The sequence below is a fragment of the Neovison vison genome, chromosome 13 (assembly GCF_020171115.1).
Source record: "Neovison vison isolate M4711 chromosome 13, ASM_NN_V1, whole genome shotgun sequence".
NCBI classification, from domain to species: Eukaryota; Metazoa; Chordata; class Mammalia; order Carnivora; family Mustelidae; genus Neogale; species Neogale vison.
In genome coordinates this window covers 125,304,115-125,320,284 of record NC_058103.1, presented here as the reverse complement: position 1 = coordinate 125,320,284, position 16,170 = coordinate 125,304,115, and the positions used below count along the sequence as shown (strand labels likewise).

The following is a 16,170-nucleotide window of genomic DNA, read 5'->3' as shown; positions in this document are numbered from 1 at the left end:
GAAAACTGTGTTTCTCACTTTCATGTACTATGTAATTCAAACCACACTAGCCAATTATTTTCTAACTGGAGTTTTCAGAGGAACTGGGTTTTTGTTTGTTTTAAAGATTTACTTATTTATGAGAGAGAGAGAGCATGAGTGGGTCAGGCAGAGGTGAAGGGAAAGAGAATCTCAAGTGGACTCCATGCAGAGCCCAATGCAGGGCTTGAGATCATGACTTGAGCCCAGACTAAGAGTTGGATCCACAACCAGCTCTGCCACCCAGGCGCCCCTAGGGGAACTGTCTTTGATGACAGCTGTACCCAGGAGCCCCTTGAGGAACTATTTTTGATGACAGCTGCACCCAGGTGCCCCTAGAGGAGTTGTCTTTGATGACAGCTGAAGAATTAGTGTATTGAAACTTAGATACTGTTGATTGTAGGACACACGGTTATTTTCTTACCACTTTCAGTAGTAGGAAAATATGCTGCCAGTTGTCTTGAGATGCTACCAGTTTTATGGTATATCCTGATTTCAGAGATGTTAAAATGTGGAAAAAAATGAATTTTAGAATCAGTGAAGTATGGTAAAATATAAGTTGCCTTTTCACAAGTAGGTGTCTCAGAATCATTTAAGGACACTTCACATTATTGGAATATTTCTCCCTGGACTTCTTTTCACTCTATGTTGTTGTTATTTCTTAGAAAATAATACAGTGATACTTATGAGCTCACTTGAATTAACAATCCAGACCATGACAAGGCTTTTACTATATTTTACTAATAACATTTATCTATTTGTGTATTCTTTAAAAGTAGATAATTTGTCATTTTTCTTAGACAAAGCATTTCCAAAGGAAAAGAGTCTGAACATTTATTTTCATTATTTTTTATTTTAAGAGATTATGTTAGTAGAGGCTGGAGTATCATGGAAGACAATATTGCCATCTGTGACATACCCCAAACTGTCTTCACATCTGAACAGGAAATATGTTTAAAAAAAAAAAAAAATCCAAGGTTCTACCATCTAGAGATTCAGACTGGGAGTTCCTTGTAGAGCCTAGGAATTATATTTCTGGTAGTGCCCCCAGATACTCTGATAAAGCCATACTGCAAACCAGTATTTGGGAAAGATGGCTCTTCGTATAGTTTATAGATAACGTATTTATTGAGGCCATATTTATATACAATTATACATTTAGAAAACTGGCAGTCTTTGAGAGGATGATGAAAATAGCAGGTTTAGAGTAAGGATTGACGTTGGTGTGTGACTTGGTTCAGATTAGTCAGGGAATCCTAGAATTCTCTGTAGGGATCTAAAGACTGAAAGGAATGGCTGAAATGGAGAACTCTATAGGAGAGTCCGAAATAGGGACTAGAACTGATCAAAGTGATAGACACAAATAAATAACCCCACTACCAATTGGTTCTGCTCAATCCCTTCTAAAAAAATCATTTTTTTTCTAGGCTCTAACAGTGCTATCTGTCCTAGTCCCCACCATTTTCCTCGTTAGATACTCTTGGTTATTATTGAAATAAAACTCGATTTTTTAATTTAATAATTGACCGATAGTTTTTTTTTTCCAATTTATTTATTTTCAGAAAAACAGTAGGACTGATAGTTCTTTAAGAATAAGATTATCCTGTGCTGCTCTGAGTATGATTAATTGTATCTTATACATTCACTGTATTGTGCTCAATGCAGTGATCATTATTGTTTCTTATAATTTATTCTAAATGAAATGAAGAACTTCATGCATAATTTAATGTTCTCAAAGGAGATTAAGAGAATTAAGTAGATCTACTTAGATTCTCGGGATCCTGTAATATGAAACTTGTCAAACTCCTTAGCTTTATATGCGAGAAAAAAGAAATTCTGGCCTACAGAAATTAATGGCAGAATTGGAAGTAGAAGTCAGGGTTCCTGGTCTCAAAAGCAGATGTAATTATATGATATGACTGTTGCCAAACATCTAAACTTTATGCGTAAGATATAAAAAACTTTCCTTCATCTGTTTTAGAGAATTGAAAAAAAATAAATATATTTGGATAATCTAAAGATACTATTGTAGCCAGTATCTTAAAGGTAAACAAAGTGTTTAACCATAGAATCTAGAAAGTTGAATGAAGTTGCTTCAGCCAGCCATTCTTAGATCTAGATCCTAGGTTTTCTTAAGTATTAGGGAGGTCTATTTTATGTGACTACTACTACTACTACTTAAATATCTTTACCATTAAGGTATTTTTTTCAATTATGGATAAAGATGACTTTATCATGAGTAATAGCCCAGAATACTGTAAGATTTTAAAGGATGGGGTTTTCCTTTTGACTCTTGTAAATCTGGCAAATATGATATTTTTATTATTAAGATGTCATCCTACCTAGGTATTCTGGGAATGCTTTGATACCAGATCAATTTTTTAAAAATGATCTCTCCAGGATTTCATCATCATGGCCAATTAAAAGTTCAGAAATTGAAAATCGTTTTATCCAACAATTGATGAAATCAAGAGTCTTAGTAAGAAGAGGAAGTCCTATAAGGAAGAGGTAGATGTCATTATGTCCAGTCTATTTTTGTTTATTTTTCCCCCCAAATCTGTCTTTTGCCAGTCTCCATATTAAATTAATATACCCTTCTTTAAGAAATTTTATATATAAAAACACAGGTCTGTATACTAAGTGATTTCCGTTCAGGGATGCATACAAATTCTCCTTTTCAGAATAAATGTTCACTGACATAGTCTTTTAAGTTTCCACATATCCTACTGCATTCAGGACAGCTTTTGATTGTCACAATTCTGTTTTAAATGGTATGTATATATTACAGAAAGTGATAACACCTTTACTGTTCAATTCAATAGGTCAGAAGTGGTTGTTTTAAGAAAAATAAAATATATGCAGTGTGTTACTTCATAATGGCCTTTGTCAAAATGATAACTGGTAAATTTTATGTTACAATTAAAAGTAAAAATTGTTATTTAAAGGTAGGCTACCCATGTATACATAAATGATAAAAGGATTCCAGAACCCCTTAATATATACCTGATAATGATAATCTAATATAGATAATAATGGGAAATTTTTGCCTGCAGAGTTCATTTGCCACCTGTTTTTCAAAACATTATTTTTACATATTTGCATTTAACATCCTGATTCTAAAATAGATGTTTATTCTTTTAAAAATGCTTAAAAATATAGAAAAGCACAAGGAAGAAAATAAGTTACTTGGTAGTCATTGCAGAGAACAGGAAGTCATAGTATTTAAGAACTTGCTGCCTCAATTCAAGCTCTGTCCTACCATTTACTAATACTGGAAGCAAGTTATTGAACCTCTTATTACTTTGGGGTCTTCATCTGTAAAATGAGCTTGAAATTACTGGCCACATAAGGTTGTGAAAGTGAAGTGAATTGGTGTATGTGAAGTGCTTAGAATAGTCCCCTGGTATTAAGTGCTATATATTGTTGTGTTATTTTTACTGGAATATTTTTTCTGTCATGTCTGGTTTGTTCATTTTTCAGGCAAGCCTGAAAAAATTTTCCATACAAGTTAAAGTAACAGTAGCAACAAAAACTAGTGCTATAAGGCATTGTTGTACAGGGAATTCATCTGTTTCACATGTTATTTATTTCTTCTTAAAATAGTGTTCTCATTTCAAAGACGAAACTAAAAAAGATAAAGCTATATGTTTACAATTACAATTATAGAACATGACGTTAAATTATTTTGGCACTCTGGAGACGGACAGATAGTAATATTTAATATTAAGAATGAAGATAAATTTGTTTCAATGTCATATTAAGTGTCTCTGGTGGAGCTAAGACTGCAGCACATGGTCTCAGAATTCTGTAAAAACAACATCAAATCCTTTAAAAGATACAGTCACATTGATAATGGAGTCTGCTCTCATTTATGAATATTACTGAGGAAGAACTATAGGAAGCATAATTTAAATATCAGATAATTTTTTTCACCTTGGAATGCATTATACTTTTGATATAAGCAGGTTTGTCTTTGTGTTATAAGGGCATATATAAACATTGACTTATATTCCTTTAACACCTAGGCAGGTGGGAACTGGAAGAAGGAAACTAGGAATGCGTTCCATGGCAATATGGGATGTTGGCGTGATGGGTAAACCACATTGGAGCTGATAATTCTAATTTAGTTCTCAGCATTCTTTATTTTCTGTGGCTTGAAACAGGTTTCCAACTGGAACTATTTTTCCCCAAGGTTATTTTCAAAACTTGGGACAAGGCTATAACACCAAATTTTGTGAATCTTTTGTTCAGAAATCAAAGTTGTTTTAAAAGGTTGCAACATGATATGTTTCCTTAATATTGCCCATTCTAGAACTCTTTGCTATATATTTTTATTAAGCCTTCACATCTTTCAGTATGAAGAGTACTATTCCTTTTTTTTCTTTGCAGATGAGGAAACTGAGGCTTACCTGAGTCGCTTGCTAAAATTTAAATTTTAAGTTAAGCGATAGTTGGAACTAGTACAGAGTATTCTGTCTCAGTCTCCACTACACTCTGTCTCAAAAATAAGTTACCCTAGTATAACTTTGCATAAAAATGATTTTGTAAATATTAAAGATCACTGTTGTGCAGCACATTACTTGAAGCTAAAGATCCAAAATTCACAGAATTATAGAATCCAAAAGTTGAAGGTATCTAAGAGATCATTTAAGCCTTTGTTCTTAAAATGTTTTTGACTGAGTCCCAAGTAAGGTATTTTGCATAGCATTAGGTGTACACGTGCATATCTGTCTCTACATGTAATTGAAATAGAAATTTCAGAGAACAGTAGATGCCATTACTATGTGGAATATGTTCTGAGTTTTTCCTCCCATTGTTGGTTTTATACTGCTAAATGAACAGACTAGGCTACTCACTAGGGAGTTTCAATTGGCTGTTTGAAAAACATTGATTGAGGACAACTGGCGTGATTTAGGACTAGGAAATTTTATTTTATTTTTTATAGACATGCTAGAATGTTCAAACTAGTGCTGTTACCTAAAGTCATTACTTTAGGACTGTAGTAAAGTTACTTTGTTGATGTTTGAATTACTCAAAACCATTTTTAAAATTCTAGTTGGAATAGTTGCAGTTACTTGAACACCCTTATTAAATATTCTGTTTTGGCAAATTTAAAAATATTTTAACAGCCAAACGGCATTTAAAGTCAGTGTAGCAAATAAGACGGGTGAACAGTCAGGCAAGCTGTTGGTAAATCTCAGATACATTAAAAAAAATGCAGTATAATTTCACATTAGAATCTAGTATGGATTTTCACATTAATTTCTTAATGACTGAGATCAGTTACTATGTATATTATTCTGTAAATTCAAAGAAGTATCTGGTAAGGATTTATAGTTAAAAAATGCTAGATACTAAGGTTTGATATCTTCTTAGTAAGAAATAAGGAGTAAGGATATGAGCAAGCGTATGTCTCATCTGCTTCCAAAAAAAAGTGTATATATGAGATGTGCTGTGATCAACTAAGAAGTGGCAATTTATACTAAGTACTATAAGAGACCATAAATTGTTTCCCTATTTATTCAGGGTGTTTTTTTCTCTTAATTGAAATTGTTTTCTTAGTTTCTGTTCTATTAAACATAAAGAACTATTAGTCAACAAATTTGAAGCCAAACTTTTATACTCCATTGTTTTTGTTGAAATTATTTAGTTTGAGTAGTCTCATATGTATTTGGCTGTCAAGACTTCTTTTCACTTCCTAACCTTACAACCCAGGTTTGTTATACAGAAGTAACAAAAAAAAACTTTTTTAATTTTCTAGTTTATGTTAATTTCATAACAAATCCGTAGTTAGAAAGTAACCTTTTATAGATCTATGCTGGTTTCTTTACTGTCCTATTTTTTTCTAATATCTGTGAGACTGAATCTTGGCCTTTACTGGCTTTTTACCAGTTTGCTTCCTGTTTCCATTTAAAACGGACCAAAAGTCAGTATTTTTTATTTGCTCCATAGCCCTACTCCTGGTTTTTATTTTTTGCTTCTCCTTATTTTTATTTTGCTTTCATTCTTAAACTGGCAGTCATATTCTTTTACTTTATCTTTTCACTCATTAGCTAGAGATGATCGCTATGGAAAATCCTGCAGACTTGAAGAAACAGTTGTATGTGGAATTTGAAGGAGAACAAGGAGTTGATGAGGGAGGTGTTTCCAAAGAATTTTTTCAGCTGGTTGTGGAGGAAATCTTCAATCCAGATATTGGTAAATATCTCAGTGATGTGATCATGATGTCATATCTTTTGAATTAAAGGTTTATTTACGAGGGTTTATAAATATTCTCAGTTACAAAGAACAGTAATAGGTTTTGATATGGATTTCCTAGAGTCACGGTTAATGACTGAACTTGTGGGTTTGTGGTACTGATTTGTATCACTCATTTACTCAAGTTCTTATTTAGATTACTTAGCCAAATACTTTACTACAGGACATTATCTCATAGTTAAATAAACTGAAAACACTTTAGAATGGTACATTAGAACAACTGGAAGATTTCTTGCTCTTTTAATTCTAAACATTTGTCAAACTCACAGCATTTCTGAAATAAGAATGTCAAACAGTGGTCTGAAGAATATTGAGACTGTCTCACAGGTTTATCATGCTCAAAGTTTGGAAACCCTGACTGGTATCAAATTAGTTAGGTTTTATTTGCTACAGGATTTCATGGGGCGTAATATTACATTGTTTTCCCAAACTCTTTAAACTCCAGAACTCTTTCCCACCCCACATTTGCCTCCCAGAAATCTTTTTTATTGAACAGTTTGGGAAAAATTGATCTGTATATGTCAGTCTGAAAGTGAAGGATTTGAGTTTTACTGATAAAAGTGGGTAAAGTAGAGCTGGTAAAAGACTGCAGCTCTTGGATTGTATTCTTAACTGTGTAGTTCTGAACTGTATAGTATAGGACTGTGTAGTTCTGTAATACAACCACTAACTTGGTTACTAGGTTTGCTTATTTTTAAAACTGAATGCATGACAGTTACAGGAAAAGAATTCCATTAAATGTACTGTCAGAGTTGTGAAGAATGTGACATAGAATAATGCATATATCATTTCCATTAAGCTTTGAAAATTGAGCTTGTTGATTCTCAGTATGTAAATTGAATTGACTTTTCTGTTCTTAGTTGGTAATATATATACATACTTGTAAGTGGAAGTAGACATTTGTGTTCATGACATATTTACAGTTAAGACTACTTTAGCTAACGTTTATTAATCAGAAGCCTATGTAATTTCCACATAATTTGCTCAAAGTAAATCAAGACACCTAAAACCATGCCTTTTTTGTGGAAGAAAATTAATTTGTGATCTTCTTAGGTTTGGTAAACCTTAGCTCTGGGTTCCTTTGTGTTTCGACTTGTTAAACATCAGCTGTAAAGCATGCTAACATTATATGCAGAAATACTTTCAAGAGAAAAACACAATATTTAATAGTTCCACTTGATAGTAAGGTAATTGAAATGATAGTAGTTAAAACTATCAGAAATGAATATTTTAGAAGAGCCACTTTTTATGGTGCATTTCTTCCAGGGACTGGCAAAAATATGCCCAAGATGGAATCACTTTGAACCTTAAAATTATAATCTTTCATAACACAGATGAGAGTAATGGCCTCTATAATTTATATTCTGATTCATTTGTAGTTTATTGCTCTTGAGACCAAGGACATACATTTGTGATATTTCATCAAATTTATTTATTAACTGTAATTATTTTTTACTGTTCTTGATTAAAAAAAGTTTGGATCTAAACTGAAATTCAGGTGAGAATTGGATAATTTTCACTTTTATTTCATGAACATTAATGTCATTGCAAAAATATCCTAGCTTACTTTATACTTTGATGATCCAGGGAACATTTTACAGTTCCTTTTGTATTGAACTTAAACTAATATAAAAATAAAAAAACTTTTAAAACGTTTAAAAATCATATAAATGAATGTATTTATGTGTCATACTGATTTCTCAAGTTTGTGCTTTTGGATGTTGCCCCTTTTTTCAGAACTAAGTTTTTTTTGTTTGTTGTTTTTTTGGGGGGGTTTTGTTTTGTTCTTTTAAATTTCTTAAGATTTTATTTGACAGAGAAACGGAGAGCAAGGAAGTACAAGCAAGGGGAGTGTGAGAGGGGGAAGCAAGCTCCCTGCCGAGTAGAGAACCCTGTGTGGGGCTTGATCCCAGGACTCTGGGATCATGACCTGAGCCTAAGGCAGTCTCTTAATGGACTGAGCCATGCGGGCGCCTCTCAGACCTAATTCTTAAGATATTTTCATTCAGTTGCACAGTAGCAATTGAAAGACATTTTAGCAAAGTGAGAAAAGTCATAAATTCATAAAATACCATGTAACCTTTTGCTTAGATACTCTTTGTCTAAAGGGAAGAAGATAATTCTGCTTTAGTAATGGTATTCAGATAGGTAAAATGAAACATTCCTAGTTTTTAAAATGAATGATACAAAAAGATTTCTAAGCTTGGGTTTTGAATCACGAAGACCATGTAAAATTGAAATAAGACTATGAATGCAAACTACTTTTGTTTTATTTATTGGCTCACAATTAATGTGTGTATTAAATAGCTTTGGGTTTTGGATATAGTCTAAGTTCATCAAACTTATTTAAGCTTCTATACGTGGCTTCATCTGACTTTGTTTGAAAGGTGCTAAAAAAACCTCATGGGATCATTGCACTTTTCAAAAAACAAAAACTTCTTTGATGAAATTCAAAACTATATTTTGAAATCAGCACATGTAGATTAAAAATGTTTTAATAAAGCTTTTTTTTTTCCTTTTGGTTTTACATTTATATTCAACTATTCAGTGGATAAAATATCAATACAAATTAAGTTATTGTTTGTATTAGTAGACAATTCGTAATCTATTAGTAGACAATTAGAGAACTTTAATGAACATTTTCCCTACCTTCTTGGAAAATGCAGCCAGAATTTCTTACTGTTTTGTTTCCATGGCTTCTTAAAATGACATAATACCATTTGCCACAATTTATAACAATAATGGATGAGCTTTGGTCTTTCAAGTGTTAATGTAATAGAGAAAAAACTTTGTACACTTACTACATATAAGTTTGTGTAATTATTTTATATTTATATTTGTATTCATCAGTCTTTAATAAAATATAAAAGTAATGTATTTTTTAAAATTATTTTTTATAGGTATGTTCACATATGATGAATCTACAAAATTATTTTGGTTTAATCCATCCTCTTTTGAAACTGAGGGTCAGTTCACTCTGATTGGCATAGTGCTGGGTCTGGCTATTTACAATAACTGTATACTGGATGTACATTTTCCCATGGTTGTCTACAGGAAGCTAATGGGGAAAAAAGGAACTTTTCGTGACCTAGGAGATTCTCACCCTGTAAGTCTGTAATTTTTTATTTTATGTTCAGATTTTATTTAAAAGCAAAACTAAAGTTTAATTTATGTTAAAAAATTAGTTTTCGTTTGAAATCATTTTTATTAATATTTATACCTAGTGAGATAAAGTCATTTTAATCTGTTGAAGTACCATGAACACTTAAAAATTCAAAGGGGAAATATAACTGTCAGCAGGCAAGTTTTGTAGGATTGATTCTGTAGGAAAGAGTTTTGTTCTAACATGTCATTTAGGATTTGGGGTTTTAGGTCTTTTTTGTTTTTTGTTTTTTAATGAAGCCACATGAGATTGCCAGGTGAAATCAGAGTTGCTCTGGAGAGGGGGTTTGGTGGCTACAGTTAGTATATCTGTTTCTGTCTCTACCCCCTCCCTTACTGTGAGAAACCTCTGAGGTTCTCTCATAGAGTATAGTGTAAAATCCATTGCTAAATTGATGCTCTGGTTTTCTCAGCAGAGAATTAGATCAGTGTCTGTCAGTCTTTCTGTATCATAAACTATTTGGGGGACAGAGAAAATGCTTTCTGTACTTTAGTTCTGTCAGGTTTTTTGTTTTTATTTATTTATTTTTTTCTTCCCTAGAAGAAGGATACAACTTATTTTATAGTACTGTGGTAACCCTAATTTTTCATTTCTGGTTGTTAGGTCCTATATCAGAGTTTAAAAGATTTATTGGAATATGAAGGAAATGTGGAAGATGACATGATGATCACTTTCCAGATATCTCAGACAGACCTCTTTGGTAATCCCATGATGTATGATCTAAAGGAAAATGGTGATAAAATTCCAATTACGAATGAAAACAGGAAGGTAATAAGTGTTTTAATACCATCATTGTCTTTGTCTCTTTATTAACAGAGTTTTAAAGCATATGTGCTTGTAATTTTTAAAGAGGTAGCAAATACTTCATACAAAAACTCAAGAAATCAAGTAATCAACTTCCTGTAAATGAAATAGCTCATTTCCTAAATCTTGAATATAAGCTGGTATGAGAGCCTGTAGTTGGGCACTAAAGCCCTTTCTAAGAGAGAGGGCAGGAGTAGGAGATAGTGAATGAAATAGTATGGCTGTAAAAAAAGCAAGAAATAGTGTGTTTCTGATACTAGACTCCACATGGGAGAGGGAACAGGGACATCATGATTAAGATCCTTCTCTCCCAACAAGTGATCATTATCTTCAGTTTATACACATATATATGTGACTTAAATATGCTAGTGAAAAGTGTTGAATCAGATAGGTTTTTTGTATCCATTCGGAAATTGGGAATAATCCAGAACATGACAGGAAAATTAAGATAATAAATAGTAAGCCTTAAAAAAATTGTTTGTAACAGCATAATTTTTGATAAAATATTCTCCAAGTTAGGATACAAAGTGCATTTACCTTTTATGATTTGATACAGTAGCTTATGTATCAAGTAAAACACCAGCATTTTTGCTGAACTGGATACAGTAGGCCCCTTCTCAAATATTGTAGCATAGACAGCATGAGGCTTCCTGGTTTGCTCAAATCAGGTACATTGCATTGTTAGCTTTTATAAATAGATGTATACAATTTAAATGTCTCTGTGTTTGCACACCTGGTTGAGGGATTTCAAAATTGTACTGAGGTCCAGCTTTTATATTCAGTCTTGCTTAATATAATACCAAAATTGAAACTTATATGTATATTTAGTTTATGTACATGGCCTTTTTATAGTTCAGTATTGGCTATTGCAGAGAGCTGTGAAATTGTTAAAGTTGCAGGCATACCTTATTTTACTGTACTTTATTGCACTTTGCAGATCTTGCTTTTTTTTTTTTTTCCCATAAATTAGAAGGTTTATGGCAACCCTGTCTTGAGCAAGTCTGTCAGCACCATTTTCAAACAGCATTTGCTCACTCTGAGTCTCTGTGTCACACTTGGGTAATTCAGACTTTTCAAACTTTTTCGTCATTGTTACATTTGTTATGATTTGTGCTCAGTGATTATGACTCAAACCTCAAATGATGCTTAGCATTTTTTGCAATGTATTTTTAAAATTAAGGAATGTACATTTTTTAAGGTATTCTGCATTACAAACTTAATAAACTACAGTATAACATAATCATAACTTTTAAATGCACTGGGAAGCCAAAAAATTCATTTGACTTAACTTTATTGCAATACTCACTTCATCGCAGTGGACCGAAACCAGATCCACAATATCTCTGAGGTATACCTGTATTTTCCTTTGTTATGTGTAAGGTTTGAATCTTTAAAAATATTCTTGATTATTGTTCTTCGGGAAAATAAAAACAAAAGGATATGCAGCCCAGTATCTTGTTGTGTTTTATTTGTATAGCATATTATAAGAAGTTTTTGTGGTTAATGTTTTCTGCAGGAATTTGTCAATCTCTATTCTGACTACATTCTCAATAAATCAGTAGAAAAACAATTCAAAGCCTTTCGGAGAGGTTTTCATATGGTGACCAATGAGTCTCCCTTAAAGTATTTATTCAGACCAGAGGAAATTGAATTGCTTATATGTGGAAGCCGGGTAAGAAAGCAAAGTGTCTACAAAAATATCCAATTGATTTATTCTTTATAATGGTATGGTATATATATTAAGACATATTTTCTTGAATTTTCAGAATCTAGATTTCCAAGCACTAGAAGAAACTACGGAATATGACGGTGGCTATACTAGGGACTCTGTTCTGATTAGGTGAGGTGCTTAATTCTTAAAAGAAAGATTTAACTTGTCAATGGGGTGTGTAGTTAATGCATTAGAATTTCATTTCTCTAGGTATTACTTACCAAGTAAGCAAACTCACAAATTCTCAATCTGTAATATTAGAAATGTATTTGTAATACAGTCACCAGTGTATGGTTTATTTCTCGAATGAAGTGTTTTATGTAAGTCATATGTTTTCTTCTGCATTTGGGATATAAATTACCTAATATTCCTAGTGATTCTGATTGACATGTGCTTACTGCTGGTTAGAAAATGAGAAAATAGAGCTACCTACCATCTCTGAATAATTCCCCTTTCTTTTGAATTCTGTGTTTGTGAGATGTTATTCTCCACCCTATATGAAACACTTTTTGTGTGAAATGTTACTTTACTTAATCGTTACAATCACATGCCAAGATGCATTTTAGTATGTATTTTACCCCTGAAGAAACTGAGCCTCAGATTTTCTCAGCAAGAGGGAGAGATTCCCTATATTTTCTGCTTTCAAATGCCCTTCCTACCGTACTGTCTCCTTTTCTGTACTACACAATTCAGTCTTAAAAGACATAGGTTTCTTCCTGCCTTGTAGAGATTGGTAAAAGGGGACAAAGATGCTTTTTTGATGCCCCCTAGTGGGATAAGGTGGAAGAAATGCAAACATTCAGTTCCTGGAGGTTGTCGCTGAAGGTTTTTTTATTTCTAGAAGGTAATTTTATTTGAAGTTAGATATTTGAGTGAAGGTAATTTTATTTCTAGCGTAGATTCTTACTTGATAACGTATCTTAAGATCACATGTGAAGTGTGATTTGAAAGGCAAGTGAAAAGAGTTTTAGTAGCTTCCAGATCATTCACCATTTAATGGTATTCTAAAAATCTTTTTAAACAAAATTCAAACTTATTTTGTCAACATATATATGAAAATATTAATTCATTAAATAGGATCTACAACTAGTAGGAAGTTGAAGACTTGGAATAGTTATTATAATACGTGGAAGAAATTGGCAATATTGGTATCTTGGTTGGTATTTATTTCATTTAAATTAGTCAGGATTCATTGAAGTGAAATGAATAAAAAAACTTTGAAACTATTTAATACATTTCAACTAAAAATTAGTAGTATGACATTGGTATAATATAAAATACCAATAGAAATATTTCAGTTTTTAATATTAAAAATAAAATTCTAGTACAACTTAACACAAATAAGGTTAATGAAAATGAATTATTCAAAAAGTAACTATATGTAAAATGTGAACATTTAAAAGTCTAGCATTAATAAAAATAAAGTGTGAAAATGTTGACTCTCAAGCAGGTTTTTGTGTATATGTTTTCCAGTTGCTGATAAAGCTCTCCCTGATTTCATTTGACTACTGAGAGACTTAGAAGTATCTTTTTCAGTGGTCCTCCTTAGTGTTTTTGGATTAGTGTTTTTGGGTGAGAGGCAGGGACTACAGTTTCTTTTTAGTTGATAGTTTCTGTTTAAAAGGCTTGGTCAAATTCACATTTGATTATCGTCACTTCACAGTTAATGCGATTAATTTCATTTTATTTTTCAGTACTGCGTCAGCCTTTTATTTCTAGATAAGCCTAACATAGCTTTGGCCTTTTAGTTTACAAATATGTTGCTCTGTTTATTTTACTAACATTTTGTTAAGGTTTTTTGGTCTGTATTCATGAGGAATATTGACCTGTAATTTCCTTTTTTTTTTTTTAATACACATCAGGTTTTTGCTACCCTTACATAATGAGTTGAAAGGAGTACTGTTCCTCATTTTCAGAAATACTTGTATAAGATTGGTATTTTTTTCTCTTAAATATTTGCTCAAATTCACCAGTGACACTATCTGGGCCTGGACATTTCTTTGTTGGAAGGTATTTTGTTTTGGGGTTTTTTTTAAGAATTTTATTTTGAAAAAACTATAGATTTGTTGGACTTTTCTTTTATAATACAGGTTGGAGGGGCACCTGGGTGCCTCAGTCGGTTAAGTGTTTGCCTTCGGCTCAGGTCATGAACCCAGAGTCCTGGGATCAAGCCCCACATTGGGCTCTCTTCTTGGCAGGGAGCCTGCTTCCCCCTCTCCCTCTGTGCCTGACCACCTCTCTGTCAAATAAATAAAATCTTGGAAAAAAATAATAAAGTACGGGTTGGTACCCTGTACCCTTCATCCACTTTCCCACAATGGTAACCTTTTTTGCATTACTGTAGCACAGTATCAAATTCAGAAAATTGGTACTGGTTCACTCTATAGACCATAGTCAGATTTCATCAGTTTTTCACGCACTTATTTTTTTGTATTTGTGTTTCTGTGTATTTCCATCACATTACATAGATTTGCATAACCAATATTATAATGATTGTGTACAACTCTTTCATCACCAGAAGGGTTCCTTTTGTATTTTTTTAGGTGTGCTCATATTCTTCCAGCATGATTGTCTTGAGATCCATCAACTTTGTTACATGTATCAATAGCTCATTCCTTTTTTTGCTGCATAGTATTTTGTGACATAGATGGACCATATTCAGTTTAACCTTTCAGCTGTTAAAGGACACTTGGATGTTGTCAGTATTTGGCTGTTAGAAATAAAGCTACTAAACATTTAAGCAAAGATTTTTGTGAGAACCTGTTTTCATTTCTCTGGTACAAACGCTCAGGAGTGCAGTCCTAGGTCATATGATAAGTACATGTTTAGTTTTTTAAGAAACTGCTGAACTGTTTTCCAGAGTTGCTGCACCGTTTTACATTTCCCTGGGGAATATACGAGTGATTCAATTTCTCCATATCATTGCTAGCCTTTGGTTGTGTCAAAATTGTTAGCTTTATCCATTCTGCTAGGTATGTTGTAATGTCTTATTGTGTGGTAATTTGAATTATGCTTGATGTCAGCGATGAGGAATATCTTTTTGTGTACTTACTTGCCATCGGTATATTGTTTTTGGTGAACTGTTTTTTATTTAATTGTTGAACTTTGAGTTCTTCATATATTCTAGTCCTTTTTGAGGTGGGTGGCTTGCAAATACATTCTCCTACTCTTGTGGCTAATCTTTCCATCTTAACAGAATCTTTTGCATGGCAGAGATTTTTAATTTTGTTGAGCTTTGATTTTTCCTTTTGTGGGTCATGTTTTTAGTTAAGTCAGATATAAAACTCTGGGCCAGCCTCAGGTCCTGAAGATACATTCCCCCCCCCCCCCCCGCTCCTCCTTCTCTCTCTTTTCCTAAAAATTGTATAGTTTTACATTTTAGATTGAAGTCTTGGTCTATTTTGAGTTGATTTTTATATAATATATGAAATTCAAGTCAAGATTCACTTTTTTGCCTGTGAATATCCACTTGTTGCCATATAATTTGTTGAAAAGGCTGTCCTTCCTTTACTGAATTATTTTTGCATCTTTGTCAAAAATCAGTTTATAATGTTTGTGTGAATCTTTTTCTGAAATCCCTGTTGTCTTCCCTTGATGTGTGTGCCTATCCATCCCTCTGCCAGTACTGCACTGTCAGTACAGGTAAATGGTAAGCATTAACATCAGATAGAATGCTTATTCCTGTTTTAAATGAAAGATTTCTTGCCTTTTCCATATTTTAGCTACTCTTTGCTTTAACATATAAATTTCGTATTCACTTTGTCTATGCCTACAGAAAATCTTGATAGAATTTTGATAGGAATTACACTAAGATCAAATTGGGGAGAATTAACATTTTTATTATGTTGATTCTTCCAATCTGTGAATACAGTATAGCTCCCCATTTATTTAGGTCTTTTTAAAATTCCTTTCTTCAGCATTGTAATTTTCAGCACATAGATTCTGTAGATGTTTTGTTTGATTTATACCTAAGTATGTGATATCCTTTGTGGTGATTGTAAATGGTATTGTATTTTTATTTTATTTTAATGGCTTGTATTTTTAATGTTGGTTTTCACATGTTGTTAGTATATAGAAATGTGTGTTTTGTTTTGTTTTGTTTTATAATATGTTGACCATTTATCTTTTGGCCTTGCTGAACTCCCCTTTAAAAGGTTTTTTGTTTTGTTTTGTTTTGTTTTTTGAGACATCTTGGAGTTTTCTGTATAGACAGTTA

General features: G+C 32.5%; 1 protein-coding gene across 4 annotated transcripts in view; it reads left to right on the top strand.

The window, feature by feature from the left end:
* UBE3A (ubiquitin protein ligase E3A) overlaps positions 1-16,170 on the top strand; it is a 91,947-nt gene that overhangs the window by 63,062 nt on the left and 12,715 nt on the right. For all 4 annotated transcript variants that reach the window (XM_044231996.1, XM_044231994.1, XM_044231993.1 and 1 more), the window contains 5 exons: positions 6,072-6,216; positions 9,177-9,382; positions 10,043-10,207; positions 11,760-11,915; positions 12,010-12,083. In XM_044231996.1, the coding sequence (XP_044087931.1) occupies positions 6,072-6,216; positions 9,177-9,382; positions 10,043-10,207; positions 11,760-11,915; positions 12,010-12,083 (746 nt within the window). The remainder of the gene's footprint in view (positions 1-6,071; positions 6,217-9,176; positions 9,383-10,042; positions 10,208-11,759; positions 11,916-12,009; positions 12,084-16,170) is intronic.